The following is a 27,974-nucleotide window of genomic DNA, read 5'->3' as shown; positions in this document are numbered from 1 at the left end:
GGATATAATTACAGTGTTGATGTGTTATCTGTTAGCATAAGTTTATTTAAAGGATTGATATGTTTACCAGGATCGTTTTTTAATTCCCGGACACGGTAAATAACATCTCCGTCAAAACCAAATATGTATATCTACAGAAGAGTTTGGTTAAGGTTTTAAGTCATTTGAGATACCAAAATTCCTGACGGTATCATTTACCAATAATACAAAGGTTACGTTCATTTACAGACAAGGGCATATAGCAAACGAGTTGTGAATTATAAACACGAGTTATGAAATATAAAACAAGTAAGACGGTACCAAAATATAGAATTATTTGAATGAATATGCTTTTTAAGTATTTAATTCCCGAGGTTTTTTCCTCTTATGGGCATGTTTTCTGGTCTATGCGGCCGTTCGTCCGTCCATTCATCCGTTCGTGTGTTCGTTCATTTGTTCGTCTTTAAACAAACCGCTTGAGGGTAGCAATAGAAACACTTCCTTTATTATATTTAACACATGATACCATAGGACTTTTCCATCTCTATATTGTAGTCACCCATGGTAATTTCTGTTCTTATTTATAATTCTTTGTAATAATTTACCAAATCCTTTATATGCTGTGTAACTGTGGTGTCCTCTTAAATATTACTTTATAAACAATTGTTACGGTTGATGCTATCATTAGCCAGGTTAACTATCCCTTAAAAATGGTCCTTAAAAATAATGCGTGTCGTAAACCACCTGATTATCAGTACTTCTTTTGCATATGAGTAATTTTATAATCGTCTCATCTTCTACCATACGAGAAATAGACAGAGATGTATCTCCATTACCATGAGACTTATTAATATCACAAGTTTTGTCAAACGGTTATTGTACTATCTTTTCATTTTCAACTTTACATGCAGCTAACAGAGGTGTCTCTACTTTACCACCAACATAGTTGATATAACTGCCGTTGTCTTTCGGTAACTGTACTATCTTCTCATTGTCTTCATTACAAGCGGCTGTCAGAGTTGTCTTCTCCATATCGTCTTCCTGGTTAACGTCACTTCCTTTCTCTCTAAGTAACTGTACTTTTTTCTCACTGTCTTCACTACAAGCGGCTGTCAGAGGTGTCTTCTCCATATCGTCTTCCTGGTTAACGACACTTCCTTTCTCTATAAGTAACTGTACTATCTTTCCATTGTCTGCACTACAAGCGACTGTAAGAGGTGTCTGCCCCATACGATCAACCTGGTTAACATCACTTCCGCTGTCTATAAGTAACTCTACTATCTTTGCATTTCCTCCCATACAAGCCGCTGTTAAAGGTGTCAGTCCAGTACGATCAATCTGATTAATATCACCTCCTTTTTCTATAAGTATTTCTACTATCTTTTGATTTCTTTTATTAAAAGCTGTCAGTGATGTCTGTTTAATGTCATAAATTTGTTTTTCACATGCTGTTTGTATGATTATCTGTGTTAACCCCAACACAACCCCCAAAGCTGCCAGGCTAATACCATTAACCAGGTTCAAGTAACGTTCTTTGTCAAGAACTGTTCTATCACTTTTTTTACTACAAGACGTTGTCAGAGGTGTTTTTCCCAAACTATCAACCTTGTTAACATTACTCCCGTTGTCTATAAGTAACTGTACTATCTTCACATTTCCACTTTTACAAGCCGCTGTCAAAGGTGTCAGCCCCATATCACCAACCTTGTTTACATCACTACCTTTGTCTATAAGTATTTGTACTATGTTCTCATTTTCTCCCTGACAAGCACATGTCAGAGGTGTCTCTCCTGTGCCGTACATCTGGTTAACATCACTTCCTTTGGTTTTTATGATTCACTTTGTCTACAAGTAACTGTACTATTTTCTCGCTTGCTCTACAACAAGCAGTACTAAGAGGTGTCAGTCCCGTACTACCCACCTGGTTAGCATCACTTCCGTTTTCTAATAATAACTGTACTATCTTCTCATTTCCTCCCTCACAAGCAATTGTCAAAGGTGTCTGCGTCTGTCCATCAGCCTGGTTTACATTACTTCCTTTTTCTATAAGTAACTGTACTATCTTTTCATTTCCTGCCTTTCATGCAGCGGTTAGGGGTGTCAGCCACATACCATCAACCTGGTTAACGTCACTTACTTTGCCTATATTACAAGCGGCTGAGAGAGGAGTCTTCAACTTACGAACTATCTGGTTAACATCACTTCCTTTGTCTAAAAGAAGCTGTACTATCTTCTCATTTCCTTCATTACAAGCAATTGTAAGAGGTGTTTGTCCAATGCGATCAACCTGATTTTCATCACTTCCTTTGTTTATAAGTAGTTGTACTATATTTTTATTTCCTTTTCTACACGCAGCTATTAAAGGTGTCTGTCCCAGACCATCAACACGGTTGATCTCACATTTTTCGTCTATAAGTAGCTCTACTAGTTCCTGGTTTCCATCCTTACAAGCAATTGTCAGAGGTGTCTGCCCAATACCATCAACCTGCTCAATATTACTTCCTTTCTTTATTAGAAATTGCACTAACCTAACGTTCCCTGTACTACAAGCGGTTGTCAGAGGTGTCTGTCCCATACCATTTGCTAGGTTTATCTCACTTCCTTTGTCTATAAGTAATTGTACTAATTGCTCATTTCTTTCATTGCAAGCAGTAAGCAGAGGGACCTGCTCTATATAATCAACCTGATTAACGTCACATCCTTTTTCTGTAAGTAGCTGTACTATCTGTTCATTCTGTTTATCACAAGCAGCTGTCAGAGGTGTAAGACGTGTACCACCAACCTGGTTTACTTTACTTCCTTTCTCTATAAGTAACTGTACTATTGTCTCATTTCTTCTTTTACAAGCAGTTATCAGAGGTGTCTGCCTCATTCCATCAACCTGATCTACATCACATCCTTTCTTTAAAAGTATCTCTACTATGTGTTCATTGCCTCCTTCACAAGCAGCTGTCAGAAGTGTAAGACGTGTACCATCAACCTCGTTTACTTTACTTCCTTTCTCTATAAGTAACTGTACTATCGTCTCATTTCCTCTTTTACAAGCAGCTGCTAGAGGTGTTTCCCCCTCACAATCAAATTGGTTAACATCACTTCCTTTGTCTATAAGTAACTGTACTATCTTCACATTATCTGCACCGCAAGCAGTTGTTAGAGGTGTCTGCCTCATTCCATCAACCTGGTGTACATCACATCCTCTCTTTACAAGTATCTGTACTATCTGTTCATTTCCTCCTTTACATGCAGCTGTCAGAGGTGTATGTATCAAATAACAATTCTCAATATCAACTTTTTTCGAAAGAAAGTATTGAAATATGTCATGATATCCCTGTAAACATGATATAATAAAAGGTCCTTCTATCAAATACTTTTCATCGTCATCATCTGAATAATCTTGATATTTACTTGTCTCAATAGAATCATATCCATATGTCAGGTTTAATGACGGTTTTTTTCTCTGATACAGTTGTGCAATAAGTATTTTCTCATCTATTGACTCTAATATTTTGAGGAATAACGTTCTATATACTTCATACTTCATTTGTGTATTATAGAAACATTGATTCATCTTTCCAAGTTTTACATCTTTTGTTATTCTCTCAAAATATTCCTTTTCATGCTCCTTTGATATCATTATAGTAAATTTTCCATATTGTTCATTTACAGATTGTAGTTGTGTTCGTTCATTGAAAACTCGTATGTCTGAAAAACGTATGAAACATCTGACCATTGTATCTTTGTTACCGAAATAACAACACATGAAATCAAACATTTGATCATGTATCACTTTATATTCGCTTCTTGATTTCATTACGTATGTTCCAATCATACTGTCTAAAACTGTTTTGATTCTTCCTCTAGAAGTACCGCGATCAATTCCGCAGGTTTCAAAAATATATTTCAAAACCGATTTGCTTTTAGTATTATTTTCATTAAACATTTCAAATAATGACTCCTTTATAATGCCATTATAAATAACTAATAAAAATAAAGAGCAATATTTGTAAGAATCAAGTCCTTTTAACTTGTTCCATTCCTCTGTGTATTTTTCGAAGGGACAGTGTAAAAATTCAGTTAGATTAAATTTTTTGTTTTTTGAATAAACATGATAAAGATAGCACATCAGAGGTGTAAACTCTACATTTGTACTTTTCAACAGCTGAATATTAGTATCAGAAAGGTAGTTTTTACATATCGTTAATTTGTCCTCCCGTGAATATAATACAGACAAATTGAAGATATTTGATTCAAAAATTGTAAATGATTCTTGAAATTTTGCATCTTTGTAAATATCTAATCGACAAGCTGCTGCTATTTTTGTACAACCCTTTTTTAGAATTCGTTTAAGCTTGTCCTCATTATTAATCCACTGTTCAATAGCAGACATACTGACTGTTAATGTTCCACAAATATCATCCAGAACGAACATTTGTCTTTTGTCTTTTTCATGGTGTTGCAGTATATCATGGATACCGGTACATGGAATTATATTATAATCAATTGTCTTCTGTAGTTTCAAGGCAACATTATGCAACAACATGCTCTTACCGATCCCAGGTTCTCCTACCATTAAGACGCTTTGTTCTGATTCGAGAAGTTTTGAAAAGACGTTTACCACTTGTGTATCAACGAACTTTTCTTCCTGTTCTTTCCAAAACTCGATGTCGTCTTTCTGTGAATCTACAAATAGCAAAGAGGATTGTTTGATATTTTCAAAATAAATGTGATGTTGTTAATTCACGCGTTTTTCATATCATTTTGTTCCATAAATTTAAACCATTTATACATGTTATAATTTCTTCTAAATGTGTATCAACGTCTCAAGTGCAGCTCTTTTTGAAAACAAAACGATTGTATCAACAAATTGGGTCGTTTCATAATACAAGATGCATCATTTATACACTGCTATTGGAGCTTGTAAAGTTGCTACAAATCATAACGAAAATTTCCTTTAAATGCCAAAAAAAATATATATTATGATAAAGCTACAAAGTTTACATTGGGATTTCTGCTAAACGTTGTTCTGTCAACTGGAAACATTCCTATGCTTTGTAACATTTATCCCGATCATCATTCATTCTATCGAATTTATTGGTGTATAACTGTGTGTAGTAAGATTTATTCGACGACTAAATCGAGGTTTCAGTGTGTACAATATAGAGCTATGTTGAACTAGTTTTAGTGTCTTGTGCGATTCGGTCAAGGATGAAACATATCATAGACACCAGGCTAAAATGTGAGTAAGCAAGACACGCTTTATGTCTACTAAAGACCCATCAGTTAAATTTTAAGTTGATAGGAGCTCTTCTAAGGGCAGGTTTTGATATATTGTCATGCACGCATAGTTGTTACAAAATATAGCAGCTCCTTCTCATACTTTGTCACCAATGTCTGAGCAGAAAGTTGATGAACTATTGGAATGACAAAGGGTGTCTCGTCCTTTTATCTAAAAGGTTCATCGGAAGACCTTGTTGATACATATTCAGTATCAACTTCACAAATAATACACGATGGTCTTGAAGTATAGATTCTATTTAATCTATTTTTTGGTAATATCCATTCGACGTGGTTCGGTACTTAAATATACCGTCATTGTGTAAATGTGCTATGGTAAATTTATATTTTTGTCTTTCGTTTTTGCTAACTTGCTTTATCTTCAATCTTTATTTTTCATTTTTCTTTGTTCACATATTTGTTTGTTTTTATATTGATTAAGATAATAACAAAATGTTGACTGCAATGCTCCTATTTTTGCCATTTTTCATCTATTATGTCTGTTTGTTTTGTTCACGCGACGTTTTTTGCGACTGTCATATTAGTGAGAGGTTTAATCCACAATTTTAAACAAGAAAGGATGCCTGTACCAAGTCAGGAATATGACAGTTTTCCATTCGTTTGACAATGTTTGATGTGTTTGAGCTTTTGGTTTTGCAATTTGCTTAGGGAATTCCGTTTAGAATATTCCTCGGATTACGGTATTTTTGATATTTAACTTTTTCCAATTCGTTATCTAATTATTAAATACATTTTGTCGTTACAAGAAAATACCGCTTCCGTCTAATTGACAATATACGCTTATTGATTTTTTTAACTTATTATGGTTACAGTAAACAGGAAGTTGTAGAGCGATGGATTTGAAAACGCACCAAACAGTATAACTGACTTATATAAAACCTGAAACCAAATTTCAGAAATCCTTGAAATGTAGTTCCTGAGAAAGATGCAACGAAAAATATCCATGGGAAGGACTTACGGGCTGACGGAGTGACTGCCGGATGGACGCACGGACGGATGGATGGACGGACAGACAGAGGTAAAACCGTATACCTCAAATTTTGTTTTAAAGAGGGGTATAATCAAAGTTGTATTGCTTACTCATATCCTATATTGCAAAGAATACATTTAATCTTAGTAATATAACTTACCGAGTAGTGTATTATGTTTTTCTTCTTTAGCCATCAACTTCTGTAAATGAACATTAATAACTATAAAATGTGTTCTAAATTATGTTACTCTCACAATGAAAGATTAATCTAGAGGCAGTAAGACCCTCTGTCGTTCACCTTAATATATGTACAGTAAAGTTGATTACTTTGCATCATTAAAAATAATAAAATATAAGGACAAGTCATGCTCAAAGGGTTATTATTTTTTTAAGAAGTCCATTGAAAATTTTGAGCCCTGTTGAAACATTCATAGACACTTTTTGATGTTTCGATTCTTTTCTTTACCAACGTATACACAAATGGTATAGTGTTGACCTAATTTACGAAAAACGTTGTTTCCGATTTGTTTCAAATGATGCCAAAAAGTTGAAGGAACAAATAAAATAAATAATTGGGTTACTTAGTTTGAGAATGCACTAAGTACTATTGGTTGCAATACCTTATTATACCCCATATTTTAAATACCAATCCTTTACTTTTTACATTGTACATTGTAATTATGTACATTTCGTAAGGAAAAACAAAACTATAGAACACTTACTATGGGGCTGTTAAATTGACGCAGACATTGAGCACCATTTGCTTAATACAAGTATTACAAATGTATTATTGAAAATGTTACACTTCATTCATATATACTGACGGACAGAAAAAGCGCAACACAAGAATATTCTTTTTGTTTCCATTTTCAATTTTTTTGTAAAATAAATGTATATAAAACATAAATTTTATTCATTTCCTAATTCCAGTTCAAAAATTTAACTATTGATGTCGTTTTTTACAGTTTTTATCATAATTATGGTAAGCACTCAAACCCTGGTTTTTTCCTTATCAATAGATGTGTCACCGACGACGATAATAACTAATTGCAACAAACGCCTAAATGATAGTCGAGGGTGGTACAGGGTTATTTTTTCGTGAAACGTGTTTTGGAATTTTTATTTCACGTGCAGCCGTGAAAAAGGATTCGTTATTCACTGTGTTTCTTGAAATCGGTAATACGATCAACGTGCAAGAAATATTTAATTGTTCGTTCATCATGAAATGCCAATTTTATTTCGCATTCTACCGTGCATATACCCTTCCCACCTTTACGCCCTAATAGTCGGACAGGTTTGTCAATTCTTTTGGGCACGTTTTGAGTTCTGTTTTGAACTCTCTGATTTTGTGTTTTAGACATTAGCTAATAGTTATCAAAGGTAATAGGATTATCATTTAATAAGCCAGACGCGTGTTTCGTCTACATAACACTCATCAGTGACGCTCAGATCAAAATAGTTAGAAAGCCAGACAAGTACAAACGTTAGTGCTTCAAATGTCTTTCTGTCGTCGATTTCATGGCATTTCAGTATATGGGAATTATTTATGGTATGAATCTGTCTGCCATGGCAACGCAAAATAAATTGTATTTTGTTGTTTTCGCTAAGTTACTAGAGTGTAAAATAATTTTAATGGTAGTTTTCTGAAGGTATTTGATAGAATGTTTGCCCATTCATGAGGGCGTGACAAAAGTCACGAATGTGTAATAATTTGTTTGAACAGTGTAACTGACATTGTCTTTTAACACCTAAGACTATTAACAATATTGTTGTGACGGTGTTATCCTGATACAAAACATGATTGATTTAGAAAAATTACTTTGCAACCGCTGAGGAGACGTTGAGTGTAAAAACTGGAATTAATAACATTTTTTACTTATCGCAATTGTATGAATATTTTGTAATAAAATCACCCTTTTAATCATGTATATTCTGAATGGACATGTACCATCTTTAATATGTAAAATTAATGTTCAATTAATGCTTCACAGATGATCTACTAAAAGAGCACTCTGTTTTTCTGAATACCTTAAAAGAAATTATTATGTTGCACATTGAAATGTGCATGCCAATTAAATAAGAAATGAAAGTTGTTCAAATGCATTTATACCTCACTTTCTATTTAGGAAATTAATGTGTTACATGTAGCTGAAGTAAACATTGCTATTAACTGCTTTGTTTGGTAAGAGGTTGCCTACTTTAAAAGGGACACTAGCTGTCAAATTCATGTTCACCGTTTTTAACATCTTGTTTGACCTGTATAATGATCAAATTTTCAATTTTTTTTTCAATGAAAAAATATCTTTTTATCTTAAAGTGTATAACCTCTTGGTTTTAAAGGATGTTTGGAACAATATACATACATAGTCATATGGATCAGATCACTTCGACGATGCACAGTCTCATGTTGAAGGACTAACGCACTTATAAAGCACAATTATATATTAACATAATGTTGACTGTTGTACCCCTATTTTGACATTTTTACCTATTATTTATGATTGTTTTTTTGTTCTCACATCGTTGTCAATCTAATGGAATTTTTTGCGACTGCCATACAAATGACAGGTTTGGCTAGCTATCGAACCACGTTTAATTCACAATTCTCTACATCATAAAATCCCTGTTCCAAGTTAGGAATATGACACTTATTATTCATTCGTTTGATGTGCTTTCCGTTTTGAATTTCCTCGGAGTTCGGTATTTTTGTGATTTTTCTTTTAAATGTTAATTAAACTTTGATTTCTTCGAGATTCTACTACCAAATAGATTATTTTCTTGGTTTTACTACACTTATGGCAAAATTAAAGGTGTTTATATGTTATCATAAAAAGATACCCTTTAAGTTTCCAACGATAGATTGATCAAAATTCTGGATAATAAATAAAATCATAAACTTTAATGCAAAATCATTGGAGGCCGTGTAGGGAGTGAGTTAAAGTTTAAGACATATGTATTTGATCTTTGATATTTATGTCGTCCCGTTGGCAATCACACCATATGTCCTTACTTTCATATTGGAAAAAAGATACCATACCTAAATAATAATTTGGGTTCATCAAAACAGAAACGTGTATTCTTCAAATTTAATACAACATTGCTATAATAAAAACTGCATATTCGTTATTGTGCATGTGTTGCTTGTTGCAAATTCATGTTAAATACACGTGTAATAGATGCTTCATTTTATAAAATCGTCATATATACTGTCAATGTATATCCTTAAAGTAACATGGCATTGATTTTAACTTCTTATATTTGACAGTCAAGGCATATTAACTAACATCAACATGAATGATAGGGGGATTAGTGCAGATTATTTCAAAAAGGAATTTTATCAACATTCTCTAGTGTATGTTCAATTCTCATAGAATTATGATCTGTTCCAATTGCCACCAGTTTTGTATTTTTAGCTAAAGCATGTGTTTGTTGAAAAATATCATTGACTAATTCTAGACCAACAGTTGTACCACTCAAAAAATCTCGACCTAAAAATACAAGCTTGGAGGTGAAATAAAACAATAATGAGAAGAATTCATAAACCTTTTTACACGTTTTATCTGTTCCTAAAGGTTATCAAAAGTACCAGGATTATAATTTAGTACGCCAGGTGCGCTTCGTCTACATAAGACTCATCAGTGACGCTCATATCAAAATATTTATAAAGCCAAACAAGTACAAAGTTGAACAGCATTATGATCCAAAATTCCAAAAAAGGTGTGCCAAATAATGCTATGGTAATCTATGCCTGGGATAAGAAAATCCTTAGTTTTTCGAAAAAATTCAAAGTTTTGTAAGCATAAATTTATACAAATGACCACATTATTGATATTCTTGCAAACTAAAATTCATGTTCAATCAAAAACTTGCAATTATCAATTTATTACCATTTATTTCCATTTTTTTTTATTTCCCGAATTGTTTGATGTTCTTCGATGGGAATCAGGCAGAGGTCCTTAACTAGCCTCTCCATTAGCTGGAATGAATCGGAATACTTTACAGCATCCCACTCAGTGAAATTACAATGAGTCCATGGATTCCTTATTTTTTTGCGTACCTGGCGTGAAAGAAAATATAAATTACATGTTTTTTTTTTGTATTCAAAGAGAAAGACAGTGAAGTTGTTGAGAATTAAGGGCGTGTAATTGTGTTACATTGATCATAATTGGTCACTGCATTTTTCTTGTTATCTATAACCAAAATGAACGAATGTACTTTTTTGTGTTTGGTTATCATGTGACAATGACTTTCTTAAACAAATTGTAAATGTGAAATAAAATAGGTTCTTTTTTCTTTGTTCATTGGAAATGTATTGACTATTGTTCAGACATCTTCATCAGATAATAATGAAACAAAAACAAAATGTTAAACTTGTCGTACACACTAAATGTTTTATGTTATGTTATTTTTGTCACCGATATTACAGCATTTCAATCATTTGCTTTTTTGTTTACTTTTAAGATTATTTCTCATCATTACGAATTATATAGTTTCAATATTTCTTATAGTTTTTTAAGCATCTGGTCCATTGTTCAAAAGCACTTTGTAAATGTAGTTTCTCTCGGCTATAAGTTACACGAAGTAACTTAAATCTAAGATCATTGTTTTTACAAAAAGGGGGCCAAAACAAGGTAAGATATCAGTTTACACAGTTTATGTACGTATCTTCAGCATCTGACTTAACAACTGGAGCGAACTTGTCAATGTTGATGATCAATCCCAACAAAGCAGAGGAATCGCATGTGTCATCAAAACCTGTACAGTGTACCATGTGTGTCTGTAGAAATAACTTTGATAAATCTACAACATTCTTGATTTTGTAGTCGTACTTTGCTATTTGATTACCATACGTTGTTTTGTTGTTTTTGACAGCTTCGTAATTCAGGGGGGTGTTTGTCGGTCCATATCGTTTTAAATGTGTTGGATATGTTTGCGTATCTATCATCTGATAGCAAGTTAAATCATTATATAGTACTGACAAAATTGGAACAATATATTTCCTCAGTGCACGAGAAACAACGATATGAAGACATATTCCAACAATCAGCCAATGATTCTGGTTATCATCTAAATCTATTGTATTTGCTATAAAAAAAAATATGATTGAAATAGTATAATTGCTTTTTATTATTACTCAAATCATATCAATTTTGGACTTTGATGAAATGTAATGATCGTTTTGTCTTTTAAATAAAATAATAAATTATCTCGTCCTGAACACGTATGAAATATTTTCCACTGAAGGTTTAACGACATTCTAACATTACGTTGTTCAAAGGTTTTGAGTTCACATTGATTTTGTCTTTTGTGTTCTATGTTGTGTCTTCTGTACTATTATTGTTTGTTTTTCTTATTATTTTTAGCAATGGCGTTGTCAGTTTATTTTCTATCTATAAGTTTGACTCTCCCTCTGGTATCTTTCGTCCCTCTTTTTGATCCGTGGTAAATTTGAATATAATGTGTTGGCTGCTCCGATTGAACGTCCACGTCATATTGTTTTTTTATGATTGAGCTACCGACGTCAAAGAACGATGACGTAAGAATATAAGCATTTTCGGGAAATTACACTCTTGAGAAACCGAAAACAATCGCAAAAAGGAAACGCAAACGAACGATGTTAAAATGTGTTATAAGCCATTTTTATTCGTATAAGACATATAGGTGCAATTATCATTCACATTCATCTAAACCTATCCAAACACGTTAAGGTAAGTAGTCACTATTTTAGTTTGCTCTGTTCTTTTCCGTCGATATAAAAGCGCGTTTGTTTATGGGAACGGCAAATATTTGCCTTCACCTATAAAGCTAGAGCTCTTCGACCAAAATCACTGTCTCTCGTGGTAAAATATTTAGCATAAAGGGCCAATCCGTGGTAAAATCAGTAGAAATTCAAACCCAATGAATTATTTCTTACGCAACCAATCATATAATAAAGACGCTTCTGAGACTTTCTACGGTAAAACATAGTCCCCAACCTGAAATATATTTATTATAATTGAACAATAAACTCATCATAGATATCGGAATTAAATGTTGAATCTACGCCAGACAACGGTTCGTCTACAAAAGACTCATCAGTGACGCTCGAATTCTAAAAAGAAAAAAGGCCAAATAAAGTACGAAATTGAAGACCACTGAGCACCAAAATTCGTAAAAGTTTTACCAAATACAGGTAAGGTAATCTATTCCTCAGGTAGAAAACTCTTAGTATTTCAAAAATTTAAAAGTTATGTAAACAGTTGATTTAACTAGAGGCTCTTAAGAGCCTGTGTCGCTCACCTTGGTCTATGTGCATACATGTATTAAACAAAGGACACAGATGGATTCATGACAAAATAATGTGTTTTGATGATGGTGATGTGTTTGTAGATCTTACTTTACTGAACATTCTTGTTACTTACAATTTTCTCTATCTTTAATAAACTTGGCCCTTTAGTTACACAGAGGAAAATAGTTTGTAAAAATTTACAAAAATTTATAAAATTAATTAAAATTGTTAAAAATGTATTATAAAGGGCCACTTCTCTTTGAGGGGGTCAACTGACCATTTAGGTCATGTTGACTTATTTGTAGATCTTACTTTGCTGAACATTATTGCTGTTGACAGTTTATCTTTATCTATACTAATATTCAAGATAATAACCAATAACAGCAAAATTTCTTAAAAAATTACAAATTGTGGGGCAGCAACCCAACAACCCATTGTCCAATTCATCTGAAAATTTCAGAGCAGATAAATATTGACTAGATAAATAATTTAACTTTTAACAGATTTGCTCTAAATGCGTTGGTTTCAGAGTTATAAGCCAAAATCTACAATTTACCCCTATGTTCTATTTTTAGCCATGGCGGCCATCTTGGGTGGTTGGCCGGGTCACCGGAAACATTTTTTAAACTAGATACTCCAATGATGATTGTGGCTAAGTTTGGTAAAATCTGGCCCAGTAGTTTCAGAGGAGAAAATTTTTGGTAAAAAATGACTATAAAGGGCAATAACTGCCTTAAGGGGTCAACTGACCATTTTTATCATGTTAACTTATTTGTAGATCTTACTTTTCTGAACATTATTGCTGTTTACAGTTTCTCTATCTATAATAGTATTCAAGATAATAACCAAAAACGGCAAAATTTCCTTAAAATACCAATTCATGGGCAGAAACCCAACAACGGGTTGTCCGATTCATCTGAAAATTTCAGGGCACATAGATCTTGACCTGATGAACAATTTTACTTCGTGTCAGATTTGCTCTAAATGCTTTGGTTTCAGAGTTATAAGCCAAATCTACATTTTACCCCTATGTTCGATTTTTGTAAAAGTTAACAGACGACGCCGGACGACGACGACGACGGACGACGGATGAAAATGATGAGAAAAGCTCACTTGGCTCTTCGGGCCAGGTGACCTAAAAATATGACCAATGAAAAGCCGAGGCAGAACAAGAAACTTAGGCCACACGTCATATTGATAATGCCACTCACCCGAAAGCTGGAATTAAAAAGGAGGAGCTCATAAGCAAGCTCAAAAAGAACAGGGGGCTGTTTTAAGAAATCAAAAATTAAAAGGAAATGTGCGGTGTAATATAAATCCGAATTTAAGGTTGCTATTAACAATTTCGCAGCAAAAAGAGAGGTAGCAGTCCAGAAGCCGAGGTCCGTGCCCTAGAATATGGCGACAGCCGAACGTTATACGATATTCCTCAACAAAAGGAACACCTTATTGAACACGTGCAAGATTTCACCAATAAAAGCCATGTACCAACTACCGTACCGTAACGGGCCTTAAAAAGAACAAAAAATCAAAAATCAAACTCGTGTCAAGTTTGAGCTATCACAAACACCTGCTGTGTTGCCTACTGGTTCTTAGACACTAGAAGTTACTTTATTTCCAGATCTTGGAGCAGTACTGCCATACAAAAACAAGGCGTTTTAGAGGAGAACCTTGCTGAACATCTACAACAGGGTCTTTCAGAAGAAATCCCCGTTGCACCCCAGTAACAAAGCAACCCTTTATCGGGGATAACTAGATTTCTCCTACGAAAGAACCTGCTGTTCTTCCAATAAATAAGCTTTAACGGCTGGGCAGAATCCTTCCATACACGGAAAGCCAGCTTTATAAACGCCACAGACAAATTGCAGAATTTAGACTCGGAACAGATAGATCAAATTAACTTTAACAAGTAGCTTGGGCCAGAGTTTGCTTGACATGTCATTAGCATACGAGTGTTTTTAAATGCCAACAACCATACAAGTGGTATACGGAGACTATGGGAAAGACTGGACGACCAATATCTTGCTCCAGAAATGTTGGGGTCGTCTCGTAAACTTCCCTACATTGACGAACAAAGACAAGACACTTTTTTGCGATTTGTCAGATATTATCTTAAAAATAGAATATCACAAAGAAAATCCAAAGTGGGATGATTGCTTGTTTATTTCGACTCTTCGTCTGGGATAAATCCAATTTTGAAAAATTACAAAACCAACTCCGAGAAAAAATTAATAATAGGGCTACACAATACAAGTCTAAATACGAAGTTGCCTTTGTACCTTTTTAAGAATCATCTGCCTTCATCAGGGAAATTGGCAAAATTAAGAACGACCATCTGTTTATCAAAAGTCGCACCAAATATAAAATGTGCAGCGCCAAAGTTCTGACCTCAGACGTATTCAAAGGGCAACATCCATAGGTCGGCAGTTGAACATCAACCTGGAGACGGTAGTCAATAAAACAGTTTTTGCAATTTGCATAATATAAAGCATCGCGACTGTAACGCGAGTATCAGTTGTAATAAGTGTGGAAGTTAACGACATACCATCGCAGTACACATAACTAGCTAGGGTGCAACCGCACTAACACTCTTAATTTAGTTCTTCTGGCACAATCTACGACAGGAAGCAGACAGAGTCTACTGAAATCAAGGTAACCTCTGTGAGTGCAACTGCACAGAGATCCACAAAGATCATTAGTATGAGAACTGTTATGCCAACATATACCTGTGGATGTGTACCACAAGGACAGGCCCGACAAAATTGTTCGGATGTACGCCATTATTGACGATCTAAGCAATCAGTGTCTTACTTAGCCTGAATTCTTCAGTCTGTTCGACATACGGGATAAACCGGTAAACTACTCTAACAGCATGGTCCGGCAGAGTAGCTACTTTCGGGAATATGAATAGATTTATTAAAAAAACTAAGTACATGGTAACGTACAATTTGATCTGACTACATTAATTAATGTAATAACATTCCCTATAATCAGGGCGAAATCCCTACTCCTGAAGTCACAATTCATAATCCCCATTTTAAAGAACTCCGAGAAAGCATTCCAATGATAGATGAAAAGTGCAAAATGCATTTTTTAAATGTAAGAGACATTATAGAGGTACACCACGTCCTTGAATAACGCATAAGAACATCAAGAACTCCATTTGCCCCACAGTTGAAACTTGCAATTGGTTGGGTCAAAATTGGAAATACATATATTGACAAGCAAACTGTTCCAATTGAAGTCGGCACGAAGATTTCTAACGTTTCAATCATAGAACCAGATTAGCTTCTTCCCTCAAGACCAGAAATAATTAACCGTCAAGGAAGAGCTCCTTATCGTAGGCTAAGTGAGAATAACTACCAAAACTTTATTTGAATGTCAAGGTTGCAAAAACGCGTTCCATACTATTGCTTGCGTGTACTGGACCTAGTACCTGGTCTTTTCATGTATTTGTCTAAAGGGACAGCACTCGTGTCACCGAAAACAAAATATGTGACTTCTATAGAAAGTTCGATTTTCTATGAATAAAGAAAATTTCATTCTTCAATAAACAAAACCTGACGTTCACGGAGTAGAAATAGTTGCATTCACGAACAAAAACGTATTCCGAAAAAAGGACCGATTGCCAATCTCAATCTGCCTTTAAAAATGCAAAGACTATTCCGAGTAGGAAGCATTATCTTAAAATCTGACTTGAATTTTTGTGAGAAGGGACCAGTGATCCTATCTAGACATTATCATTTGGTAACACTTTTTGTTGGACATTACTACGACAAAGTCAAACATCGAGGGCGTCACTTCACAAATAGAGCGACAAGATCGGCAGGATGGCACGTTAGGACAAAACGCTTGGTTTCTTCTTATACTTTCAAATATGAGAGATTTCTCCAAATCAGATGAGGACCAAGTACTAACTCTTGTCGTATGTTCAAGAGGATAATCTTCGACCGTCATCGTCGTCAAGCAACGTTTGTGAAAATATTTCCTTTAATCGCAAAAGCAACATTAGAACATACGATAGATCATAGCGATCTCATCGGAGACGTCCTTCTTCTAATGGGCAAGAAACTGTGCCAAAACCAGTTTCCTGTGGAATAGAATTACCTTAGAAACTCATAAGTGATAAATCGTAAGTTGTTTACCGACATTTCTCACACGACCAAAAGTGGAATTGTTATTTGAATGGAGAGTTGTTTCATTGGCACTCACACCGCATCTTCCTATATTTTTTTATTGATTTATTTATCATATGCGATTTATTTATGGAATATTGATATCAGATAGACATCAGCCGGAGGGTATTCTGTTACCTTGTTCCATAATTCAAATAGTGTGTTGGATTGCTAATATATTCTAAATTTGTGATGTTTTCTAGGCCTATGAGGATTATTCATCTTAAATCCGTATAAGAACATCACAATATCGTCATCATCGCTTCTGTTTCCCCTCTTACACGAACTTGAACTGAATTGCAAGGCCATCATAGAACTGTAGAACATTTAAGGATATATGTCAGCTAGGACACAGTTTGTGGCTTACAACAGAGTGAGTTACATAGATAACTTTGTATTTGATACCTTCAAACCATTGATCACATTTCTGGAAGCTCTCTTTATCCGTGATATACTATAAATTTCACATTTATAATTGCAGCTTTATATCGCGTTCAATGAACTGTTCACTTACTTATTTTTGACGTTTCATATATTATAACCATAAATACACATTGTCGGTTATACTCAATGGTCAAGCCATAAAAGAACTATCTTTAAAAAAGATATACGACGTATCTAAATTTGAGTATATGTTTAAAACTATCATTTCGATAACCTTCAGAAGCACAATGACTTTATGATGCAGGACCTCAGGATGCTGTACATAATGGGGCAATTCCCAATGTCCCAAAAATCTTGGTGTTGGGTTGTTTGATTGTGATATTAGCTGCTGATACATTTGGTGACTATTTTGTACAAAGTAATCAATAGTATCTGGTGTAAAGAAAAACGCAGGATTTACTGAACATACGGTAATGAGTGCATAAAAGGCGATTGCAGTGCACTGAAAACCTGCATAGTTTGACACAATTTGTCCTTGGTGGCAACGCCCGTTCACTACCTTCATCTTGTGAACAACAATGCTCTAACTATCTAAAAATCAATGAATTACCAACAAAAGAACGTTGCAAATTGTTTTGTGAATATTCCGATTATGTTTAAATAAGTGATTTACCATTTAAATAACGTTTTCTCTGTTTGCGTTCAGTATTCTCGGTCCTCGTATTTTTCTGTTTACATTTACAAAAAAACCCGCGGAAATCTCACATGCTTAGGTGCGTTCTAAAAGTCATGTACGTTCGTATAACAAAGTTTACATTCACAATTATATAATTGTTCCAAATAAACAGCTGTCATGGATGCAAAGAGCTATTGGAGAAACAATTATTTTAAAAATATAAATCTTTGTAAGATCTAGTTCAAATATTTATAGTTTTTCACTTGCTTTCCATCACGATATAATAAACGAGACGTTTTTTTCAAACACAACCAAATCACCCACCATGACAGCATTTTGTCCAATCACAGAAAGGATTTTCGAGCATGCGTATTCTGTTGCCATAGTTAAGCGTCCTTAAGTTCAAAGGGCACAAACCGAAACTAATACCGACTACGTCGGAAAAACTGATTATTTAAGTAAATTTTCTAAGGACTATAACTCTACATAAAATTATAAGACTTGAACACAATTCAAACTTGATCTTGTAACTTTTCATGATAAAAAATTATACCAAATAACAAATCAATATAAAGTCAGTAGGGCATAGTGATCACAACGCTTTAGTATTTGAGTATACATGTTATATTAAACATGAACTATCTAAGTCGGAAAAGTTTTAAATGTTTATTGGGAAGAATTATTAGCAGACAAAAACACTGAAGATAGGTTAGTGCTTTTATGAATAGATTACAAATAGCAATGAACAACCATATTCCTAAAAAGAAAATATTGAAAAAGAAGTATAATAAAAAAAAACCTTTAAGTGTAGAAGCTAGAAGAGTAATAAGGAAAAAAAACATAGAGCATGGGAAAAGTATTCAAATAAGAAAGACAATGATAGTTATAGGGAGTATACTAAAGCTAGGAACAAGGCAAAATCAACCGTGAAAAAAAGACATTGTTGAATCAGCAAAGACAAATTGTAAATCATATTTGGTCATATATTAACTCAAAGAGAAAGTCGAAAAGTGGTATTTCTGAACTTCATGATAAAAGAGATGGCAACACGTTTATTGCAAGCAATGATACTGATAAGGCTGAAATACTTGCCGAATTTGTCACAAGTGTATTCACTAAAGAAGACGATGAGGATGAAACTTTTTTAAAAGATATGAAGTACGATGAACCGTCTAGTGATGAAGTCTTTAACCCAAACGAAATTAACAAATACTAAAAAACTTAAATACGTCAAAGTCACCAGGGTCTAACCAGGTACATTCTTAAGTTTTATATGAACTTGCAGACATAATTGACATTCCACTTTGTATCATTTTCAATAGTTCATGTTCATCCGGTATTGTACCAGAAGGTTGGAAAATTGGTCAGATAATAGCGTTGTTTAACTAGAGGCTCTAAAGAGCCTGTGTCGCTCACCTTGGTCTATGTGAATATTAAACAAAGGAAGCAGATTGATTCATGACAAAATTGTGATTTAGTGATGGTGATGTGTTTGTTCATCTTACTTTACCGAACATTCTTGCTGCTTACAATTGTCTCTATCTATAATGAACTTGGCCCAGTAGTTTCAGTGGAAAATGTTATTAAAAATTTACAAATTTTAAGAAAATAGTTAACCAGATGCTCCGCAGTGCGCAGCTTTATACGACCGCAGAGGTTGAACCCTGAACGGTTGGGGCAAGTATGGACACAACATTCAGCTCTAAATTTGGATTGTGATTAAATAGTTGACACAGCATAGGTTTCTGACACAGAATGAATGTGGTCTAATGAACTTAAAATTTTTGTTTTGCCTTTGAGCAATTCACTATGCTGTTGAATATTAATCCTCTCAAAAAAATTGAAGAAATTTTCTTTTTATTTATGAAATCTGAAATGAGAAAAATTTACCCCCCCCCCCCCAATTTTTTTTTTCACATCCTTTCCCTTATTCTAAAACTGATCTCAATTCAAATTTCTAATGGCCCCTAGCAATAACTACTTATTTAAATACATCATAAAATATTAAAATGTAAAAAAAGTGCTTGTTATCACTGAATGGTAAAGATTGTTTTAATTTATCAGTTGGTAGTAAAAGTAATATACATTGTATATTGTATAAACCAATGATTTAAGTTGATTCAACTACTATTCTGGACAAAGAAAGATAACTCTAATTGAAAATTTCTTGCTATTGCGCAATACTGTGCAATTGAAAATACTTGCCATTGCACAATACTGTGCAATTGAAGATTTCTTACTATTGCGCAATACTGTGCAATTGAAAGTTTTTTGATATTGCACAATACTGTGCAATTGAAGATGTCTTGCTATTGCTGAATACTGTGCAATTGAAAATTTCATGCTATTGCACAATACTTAATATAATAATTTTGGATCCTGATTTGGACCAACTTGAGAACTGGGCCCATAATCAAAAATCTAAGTTCATGTTTAGATTCAGCATACCAAAGAACCCAAGAATTCAATGTTTGTTAAAATCAAACTAAGTTTAATTTTGGACCCTTTGGACTTTAATGTAGACCAATTTGAAAACGGGACGCAAAATTAAGAATCTACATACACAGGTAGATTTGGCATATCAAAGAACCCCAATTATTCAATTTTTAATGAAATCAAACAAAGTTTAATTTTTGACCCCGATTTGGACCAACTTGAAAACTGGGCCCATTATCAAAAATCTAAGTACATTTTTAGATTCAGCATATCAAAGAACCCCAAGGATTCAATTTTTGTTAAAATCAAACTAAGTTTAATTTTGGACCCTTTAGAGTTATTGTGCTAAAACCAAGAATAATGCTTATTTGGGCCCTTTTTTGGCCCCTAATTCCTAAACTGTTGGAACCAAAACTCCCAAAATCAATCCCAACCTTCCTTTTGTGGTCATAAACCTTGTGTCAAAATTTCATAAATTTCTATTCACTTAAACTAAAGTTATAGTGCGCAAACCAAGAAAATGCTTATTTGGGCCCTTTTTGGCCCCTAATTCTTAAAATGTTGGGACCAAAACTCCCAAAACCAATCCCAACCTATCTTTTGTGGTTATAACCCTTATGTTAAAATTTCATAGATTTCTATTCACTTTTACTAAAGTTAGAGAGCAAAAACTAAAAGTATTCGGACGCCGCCGCCGCCGACGACGACGACGACGACGCAGACGACGACGCCAACTTGATACCAATATACGACCATATATATATATATATATATATATATATATATATATATATATATATATATATATATATATATATATAATAAATTATATAGAGATAAACAAACTCCAAATGATATAGACATAGTTCAACAAGGCAGAGACAAGTTGTTCAGATGGAATGAGAAATGGCTGTTACGGTTCCAACCCGATAAATGCAAAGTGCTGTCAATATCCATGAAACAAACGAAGAACCAAGATGGGAGATGCAAGATGCCAACATATGATGGTGCAGAAACAACTTTAGAAACTGTGGAATGTGAGAAAGATGTAGGTGTAAACATAGATTCTAAGCTTAAATTTGACAGGCATATACAAACACAGGTTAACAAAGACAATCAACTAGTAGGACTAATTCGAAGGTGATTTAAGTACTCAGACTACAAGTCTTAGAGTTTCTGTTTACTATTCATAGCACTAGCTAGACCCCATCTTGAGTATGCCAGCAGTGTTTAACGTCCTTATAAGAAAAATTATTGACTCAGTTGAAAACGTACAAAGACTGGCTACAAAAATGCTTCCAAACTTGAAAGATCTATCATACGAAGACAGATTAAAACTCCTGAAATTACCAACACTTAGATATCGTAGACTACGAGGCGACATGATCGAGACGTACAAGATTCTCAATAACATCTATGATGAAAGGGCATCAAGTGGTATTTTCACATTAAGTAGTGGTTCAACAACAAGAGGGCATCCTTTGAAGTTAGTCAAGAACAGGAGTAGGCTGGATGTTAGAAAGTATTATTTTACCAAACGAGTAGTGGAAGTCTGGAACAGTTTTCCTGAGACAATTGTAACTGCCAAAAACGTTAAAAAATTGGAACGAAGACTAGATAAATATTGGAAAGAACATCCTATGATTTATGACTACTAAGTAGATTACAACTTCACAATCGGAGGTAGCACAGTAATCAACAGTGATGGTGACAGTGAATTCGAGCCAAATGTAAGGGGAGCAAGCTGATATCCTGCGTTTGGATACACTTAGGTAGACTTAAGTACAATATATCTAAGCACGAAGAAAACAAAAAAAAGACTAAACGATCGACAGACAGACAGACAGATTGCCAACATAAAGTTCCCTTCGAATTTGTTGGTGGGGGACTAATTATCGGTTAATAAATTGTGTATAATTGCTACATGTTTTACCACTACATCAATTCATGATGTGTTATACGTATTATGTAAATATTGAAACTGCAATGGAACTATATGTCTAGCAATCCCAGATATGACTCGTTATATATTTAATCGGTTGAATCACAAGATATAAAAAAAGAAGATAGTGTATGATTGCTAATGAGAAACTCTCCACAAGAGACCAAATGACACAGAAAATAACAGCTATAGATCAACGTACAGGTTTCAAAAATGAGCAAAGCCCATACCGCATAGCAATAAAACTCAAATTAGTTGACTTTTTTCATACAAGATGGAACCAAGCATACACTTATATCTTGGCGTGAGTTGATACAGCTAGGAATTATGTAGAATCCTCAATCTTGTAGGGATTTTGCATTATTACTTAAAGCATTATTCAAATTTAGTAATATTACATAATCGCTGAAAATGACCAGTGATTTTAAATAATCATTGAAAATTTTAGGAATTATATTAAATGTCACTGGAATGATTTCAAGAAGAATCAACAATAAAAAGAGTCTTTGTTCGGTGAAAATAAATTTGTGAATAGATCAGTAACTGCAGACAAATAAATCATATTATTGTATAACCCTTTTATGGTTTAAGCGAACAGTTTTCTATTCCTGTCCATTTATTAAATCTTTTTGAAGTGAACATGTTCAGTTTTTCTGGTGAAATTAGTTGTAACTGCATTAAAACATATTTACCCACCAACAAATAAGTGTTTTAAGTTGCAATTAATAATATCAATTTCAATGCAAAGATCATCTAATTTGCGATTAAACATATGGGGTAAAAGTTGACGAACAAGAAATTGGAACTAAGTAAAGAAATGCAATTTAAAGAAACATGATCGACAGATTGAACACAACACTGGAGGAGACCGTGATACTGATTCCGCATGCTGATCACGAGAAGGGACCCCAACAACATAATGGCCAACGTTCATAAGCGGAAACGGATAATACCCGACGACAAAACATGAATATAGTTATCAAAGGTACCAGGATTATAATTTAGTACGCCAGACGCGCGTTTCGTCTACATAAGACTCATCAGTGACGCTCATATCAAAATATTCATAAAGCCAAACAAGTACAAAGTTGAAGAGCATTGAGGATCCAAAATTCCAAAAAGTTGTGCCAAATACGGCTAAGGTAATCTATGCCTGGGATAAATTATTCTAAGATTTTACACAAGATATCTATTTGATAATTATATAATAAGCCTATCAGATGTTGTATAGTACTGGCTGAATATAGTTAACCTAATGTCATGAATGTGCTAAACAAAGGGCTAAATTGAGCAAAAAAATTTTAAAAAAAGACCCACAAAAACCTAGAATAGAATAATGAGCAAAATGAAAATGAATTAAAGATTAAAGAAATGAAGGATCCACCACCCAGACCATTATAGTAGATGTCATCTACATTTACATTTTAGTTTTTAAGTATAAATAATTTGTATCAGAATATTATGCTAAAGAGTCTAATATTTATGTTACTAAGGGGACGACCATTTGATTTTATGGGGGGGTGGGGGTGGGGGGAGTATTTTGAAAATAAATAACTCAGCCTTGATAATCACAAAAATAAATGGTTTGTTCTGTGGTAGTTTGAAAATAAATTACCTGACTTGCAATGTTTTGGAAATAAATAACTCAGCAGGTCTAATCCAAAGTATGAGATGGCACCAGATTCTTCATAAATCCATCTTTTTTCTCCAAAAAAATTGGGAAACACTTCCCAATTTTTTTAATGATAAAAGTATAAATATTATTTAAATATACTTGAAATTGGTTTCATTAAACTTGAGGTATATTATTGTCTCAGGAAACCTTACCTCACTTTTATTTTAACAGGGCCGTAACTCAGTACATTGAGGCAAATGCCTCATTAGGAAATTTCAAAACCAAACGGTTGTCTCCATATCAAATTGGGTTCACGGCAAGTGCCTTGCAGGAAGCAATTTCTGTTTACCCTCAGACGTAGCCCTGATTTTTCGGGATCAATGTTTCTTATTTAATTGTCGTTTGTTCATTGATTGCCCTTCTGTATTCTGTTAGTGTTGCATTCCTTTTGTAATCTAGTAATTTTGTTATGAACTTGATCATGAGTTTAAATTAAAAACAAAACACCAGCCACAGACTTAACTATATGTGTATTCCAATTTTGCTTTATCATGCAAATTGGTTTTTTGATGTTGTCCCTAGAAACTTTAGTCTTACACTGAATTTATACATTTTGCTTTGAGACCAAAGTATTGTCAAAAAAATATTTAAAAAAACCTTAAATTTTCAGATTATGAAAGGGTCTTTGGAACACCCAGAAAGCATAATTTTGCATCATTTGTTCTATAGCTTCTTAGTCCTTTAGTGGCTCCAAAACCCTTTAAAAAATTTTTGCCTCGCTCCGATCGGCAAGATATGTTGGCCAATACTTTTAAAAGAGGTTAGTTACAATCAAACTTTAATACTATGTGTGTATTCAATACATACATGTGCACGGTTGGGAATATAAAAGATTCATTTCTGCAGAGGATGATGATTAATTCTGATTAAATGGTACAAAATGACTTGACTATACATGTATTATTTATAATAAACAAATCATTTAAAAATTGTATGTTTTCGAATATCATAAATATAGTTGTGAAAATGAATAATCAGTCCCTTGCTTTAATGAAAATGAAAAATCTTGCCAACCCCTCGTCCCTCTCTTTATCTTGGGAGGAAATTGGAAGAATCTTGTTGTAATTCCTCTATTTAATCCCTTAATGGTTTATAACCTTGGTGTCTTTTCTTCTTACAACATGATTGTTATTGAAATAATTACCTTTGGAGTGGCTGTAGACTTGTTGACTACAATAGTAATTTCATGTGTTTTCTGTTATCAAACGACAGTCAAATTTGTAACATTTACAATAGAAAATATTACAATATTACAGGTTTATATAAGATGATTATAATTATTAGAAATTAAGACATGTTATTTACTGAATTATATGATTGGTTATTTTTTTTAATTTGAGTGAAAAAAAAGAAGAATATGTCAATTCATTTTTTAAATTCCTGTATTAGCTGCTTTTATCATTAAATATGTGTTAAAACTTACTACATAAAAACTTTAAAAATATAAGCTAGCCTTTCTTGATTTTGAAAGAAAGTTTTAATAATTTCCCATCTTACAAGAGAAATGAAAACAAATATCAATGAATGTTTTGTATAAATGTTTAATATTTCATTTTATTAACTTTTCATATATATTTCAGAAATTAAACTTGAAAGGAAATTATTTCAAATAGGATAAAGTGATTAGAATAGTTGACCTGTAACTAATTTGTCAATTTAATGTAAGACCCTGCAGTCATGCTTTGTTGATTTTTATTACTTTAACCAGAAATATCCAAGTTATAAATGCCTCCCATGTAATCTGTGTTTCATAGTATTACACCAGAATCAGTGTAAAGAGTATGAGAATAAGTCCTCCAATTGGTCCTAGACCACAATTATTTCGTAGTGCATTTCTTTTAGAACATAAATGGAAATTAAAACAATCGCACCTGCGCTTTCTCAATGAAATTTTTACAGTGTGTTGTACTACTTTTGGGACAAATTATATCAAAATTATAGAAAAACTTCATCGGCTTTATATTTATATGTACATTATTTTTTAGATCTATTAAATGTTATCTCAAAATCATGTAAGAGTGTTGCAAAAGATTCAGAGGAGCACACAATGAGGGATTCAACACAGACCGATCTGAGAAGATGCACTGGATGCATGTTATGAATTATGTTATGAATAACATAAATATATACCTTCTAGAATTATCCATAATTCACTCTTCACTTCTACACTTAAGAATATATATAAAGCTTTAATAGGACAAATTGTAAAGAAATTTGTCAACGGCCTGATGTAAGACAACACAATTAACAAATAAATTATAAATATGACTGCATTCAAATTATCTCTTCTATAATGTCTGCTTAACGACTGATGCAAAGCTATGTTTTTAACCGACTCTAAATGTCAATTTCTTTTTTTGATATTTAAGGTATCCTTTATTTCAATTCCTTATGATTAGATGCTATCAACAAAGTTAACACACTTTGAATTATTAAGTGCAAATTAATGTCATCTACATGTATACATGTATACATGTATGTAGCTGTACGAGAAGTAAAACTGGCTTGTTTTTATTTTCTGTTGGCGTTTATATGTGCTGTCTGTCTTATAAGAATCAATAAACAAGTCGGGAAGCAGAAGAGAACAAATGGTTACCACAGGAAGGCAGTTTGTTTACTTTAAAAATATTTCAAAACGTTAGATAAAATAAGACTGAGAATGGAAATGGGGAATGGATCAAAGAGACAACAGCCCGACCATAGAACAGACAACAGCAGAAGGTCACCAACAGGTCTTCAATGCAGCGAAAAATTCCCGCACCTGGAGGCGTCCTTCAGCTAGCCCCTAAACAAATATATATACTGTTTCAGTGATAATGAACGCCATACTAAACTCTAAAGTACGTTGTCTTTTAAAGAACAACATTAACGCGTTGTTATATATAGTGAACTTCATGACATAAATGATGATCTCATAAATACCTGTTATTCGCGGTAGTTTCCCAGCTATCACATCGATTTCCTCTTGTAATTCTTGTGGTATTAATCGTTTTAGGCTACCTGATGTTGAAGGTTGTTCCTCCATGTTAAATGAGTAATATCAATATATCCTCTCACATCATGGACATTTTACCAATTAATTTCCATTTCTCCATCTCAATTTTTTTTACAACATTAACCATGTTAACAGTTAAACTTTTTCGTACATTTTCTGGAATAATAGATCACAATACAGGTTGTCATTTACCAGTAAAAAAGTTCTTATATTTATAGATGTTTTACCTCATCCCTTTATATGTAATAAATACAGTTTTGATTATAAAAAAAACAGTTGCCTGATATACATGATATAGATAAACTGTAAAGAATTGAAAAGAATGTATATGAATTTATTAAAGAGTCTAAGAGGTTTCTATTGAATTGTGCAATGTACATGTAGCACATTATGCAGTGCAAATACATGCATATTGTGTATTACCACTCACATCATCACACACCATCTTTTCAGAGTTCAAATATTATATATATAATGTATTGTTTGTATGCATGCTTTGTAAATGTTCTATTGTTATAAATTGTTATGGGAGAAGACTATATAAGTTTGATTAACTTGTGTCTCATCCCTTTTGCACATTTACGCAAATAAAATATGTTTAAATTAACTGTGGTCTATAATTGAATGATTATGTTTAACTTATTTCAAACAATGTAAATTCTCAAAATAAGATGTTTGGTACGATAATTCTTATTCATATGAAAATATAACTCTATAATTAGCATCTGAAAGGCAAATAATAGAAGAGGCCCCTCATGGGGGGGTCCTAGTAATCACATAATCACCATTTTTTTGCCAATATAATCACATAATCATTAAATATTTGCTTATCTTTAGTAATCAAATAATCATAAACTAAAAATACAGTCCTAGGTAATCAAATAATCATGAAATATTTGGCTTAATAATCAAATAATCATTAAAAAAACGGCCAAGTAATCACATAATCAAAAACCCCATGAGGGCCCTCATAGAACAGTTTAAGTTTGAACAGTTGTTTAGGAAGAATTTAGTTTCAAACTATCCATGATATTTCTATTGTCATGTAAAAAATTATCCAAGTACAATCGACCGCATCCTTATTGACATACACAGGTCATGCACGTTAGTTATTTATAATTCAGTCACTAAACTTCAATTTCTTGTCTTCTTGCGTTGATTGGAATCCGGGTCCGTTCG

The 27,974-nt window shown here is 33.3% G+C and overlaps 1 protein-coding gene across 2 annotated transcripts; it reads right to left on the bottom strand.

Annotated features, from left to right (window-relative positions):
* Positions 1 to 1,902: 1,902 nt before the first annotated feature.
* LOC143083101 (uncharacterized) lies at positions 1,903 to 26,947 on the bottom strand. 2 transcript variants are annotated; one of them, XM_076259334.1, is made up of 3 exons: positions 26,723 to 26,947; positions 6,405 to 6,444; positions 1,903 to 4,659 (listed from the first exon to the last, which is right to left on the bottom strand). In XM_076259334.1, the coding sequence occupies exons 2-3, from the start codon at positions 6,436 to 6,438 to the stop codon at positions 2,060 to 2,062; spliced, it is 2,634 nt and encodes an 877-aa protein (XP_076115449.1). In that variant the 5' UTR covers positions 6,439 to 6,444; positions 26,723 to 26,947; the 3' UTR covers positions 1,903 to 2,059. The 2 variants fall into 2 exon arrangements, with proteins under 2 accessions (XP_076115449.1, XP_076115448.1); XM_076259333.1 differs by lacking the exon at positions 26,723 to 26,947 and adding an exon at positions 10,132 to 10,364.
* Between the last annotated feature and the right edge of the window lie 1,027 nt (positions 26,948 to 27,974).

This window comes from Mytilus galloprovincialis, chromosome 7 (assembly GCF_965363235.1).
Source record: "Mytilus galloprovincialis chromosome 7, xbMytGall1.hap1.1, whole genome shotgun sequence".
NCBI lineage: Eukaryota > Metazoa > Mollusca > Bivalvia > Mytilida > Mytilidae > Mytilus > Mytilus galloprovincialis.
The sequence above is the reverse complement of the archived record's forward strand: the minus strand, read 5'-3'. Positions and strand labels throughout refer to the sequence as shown.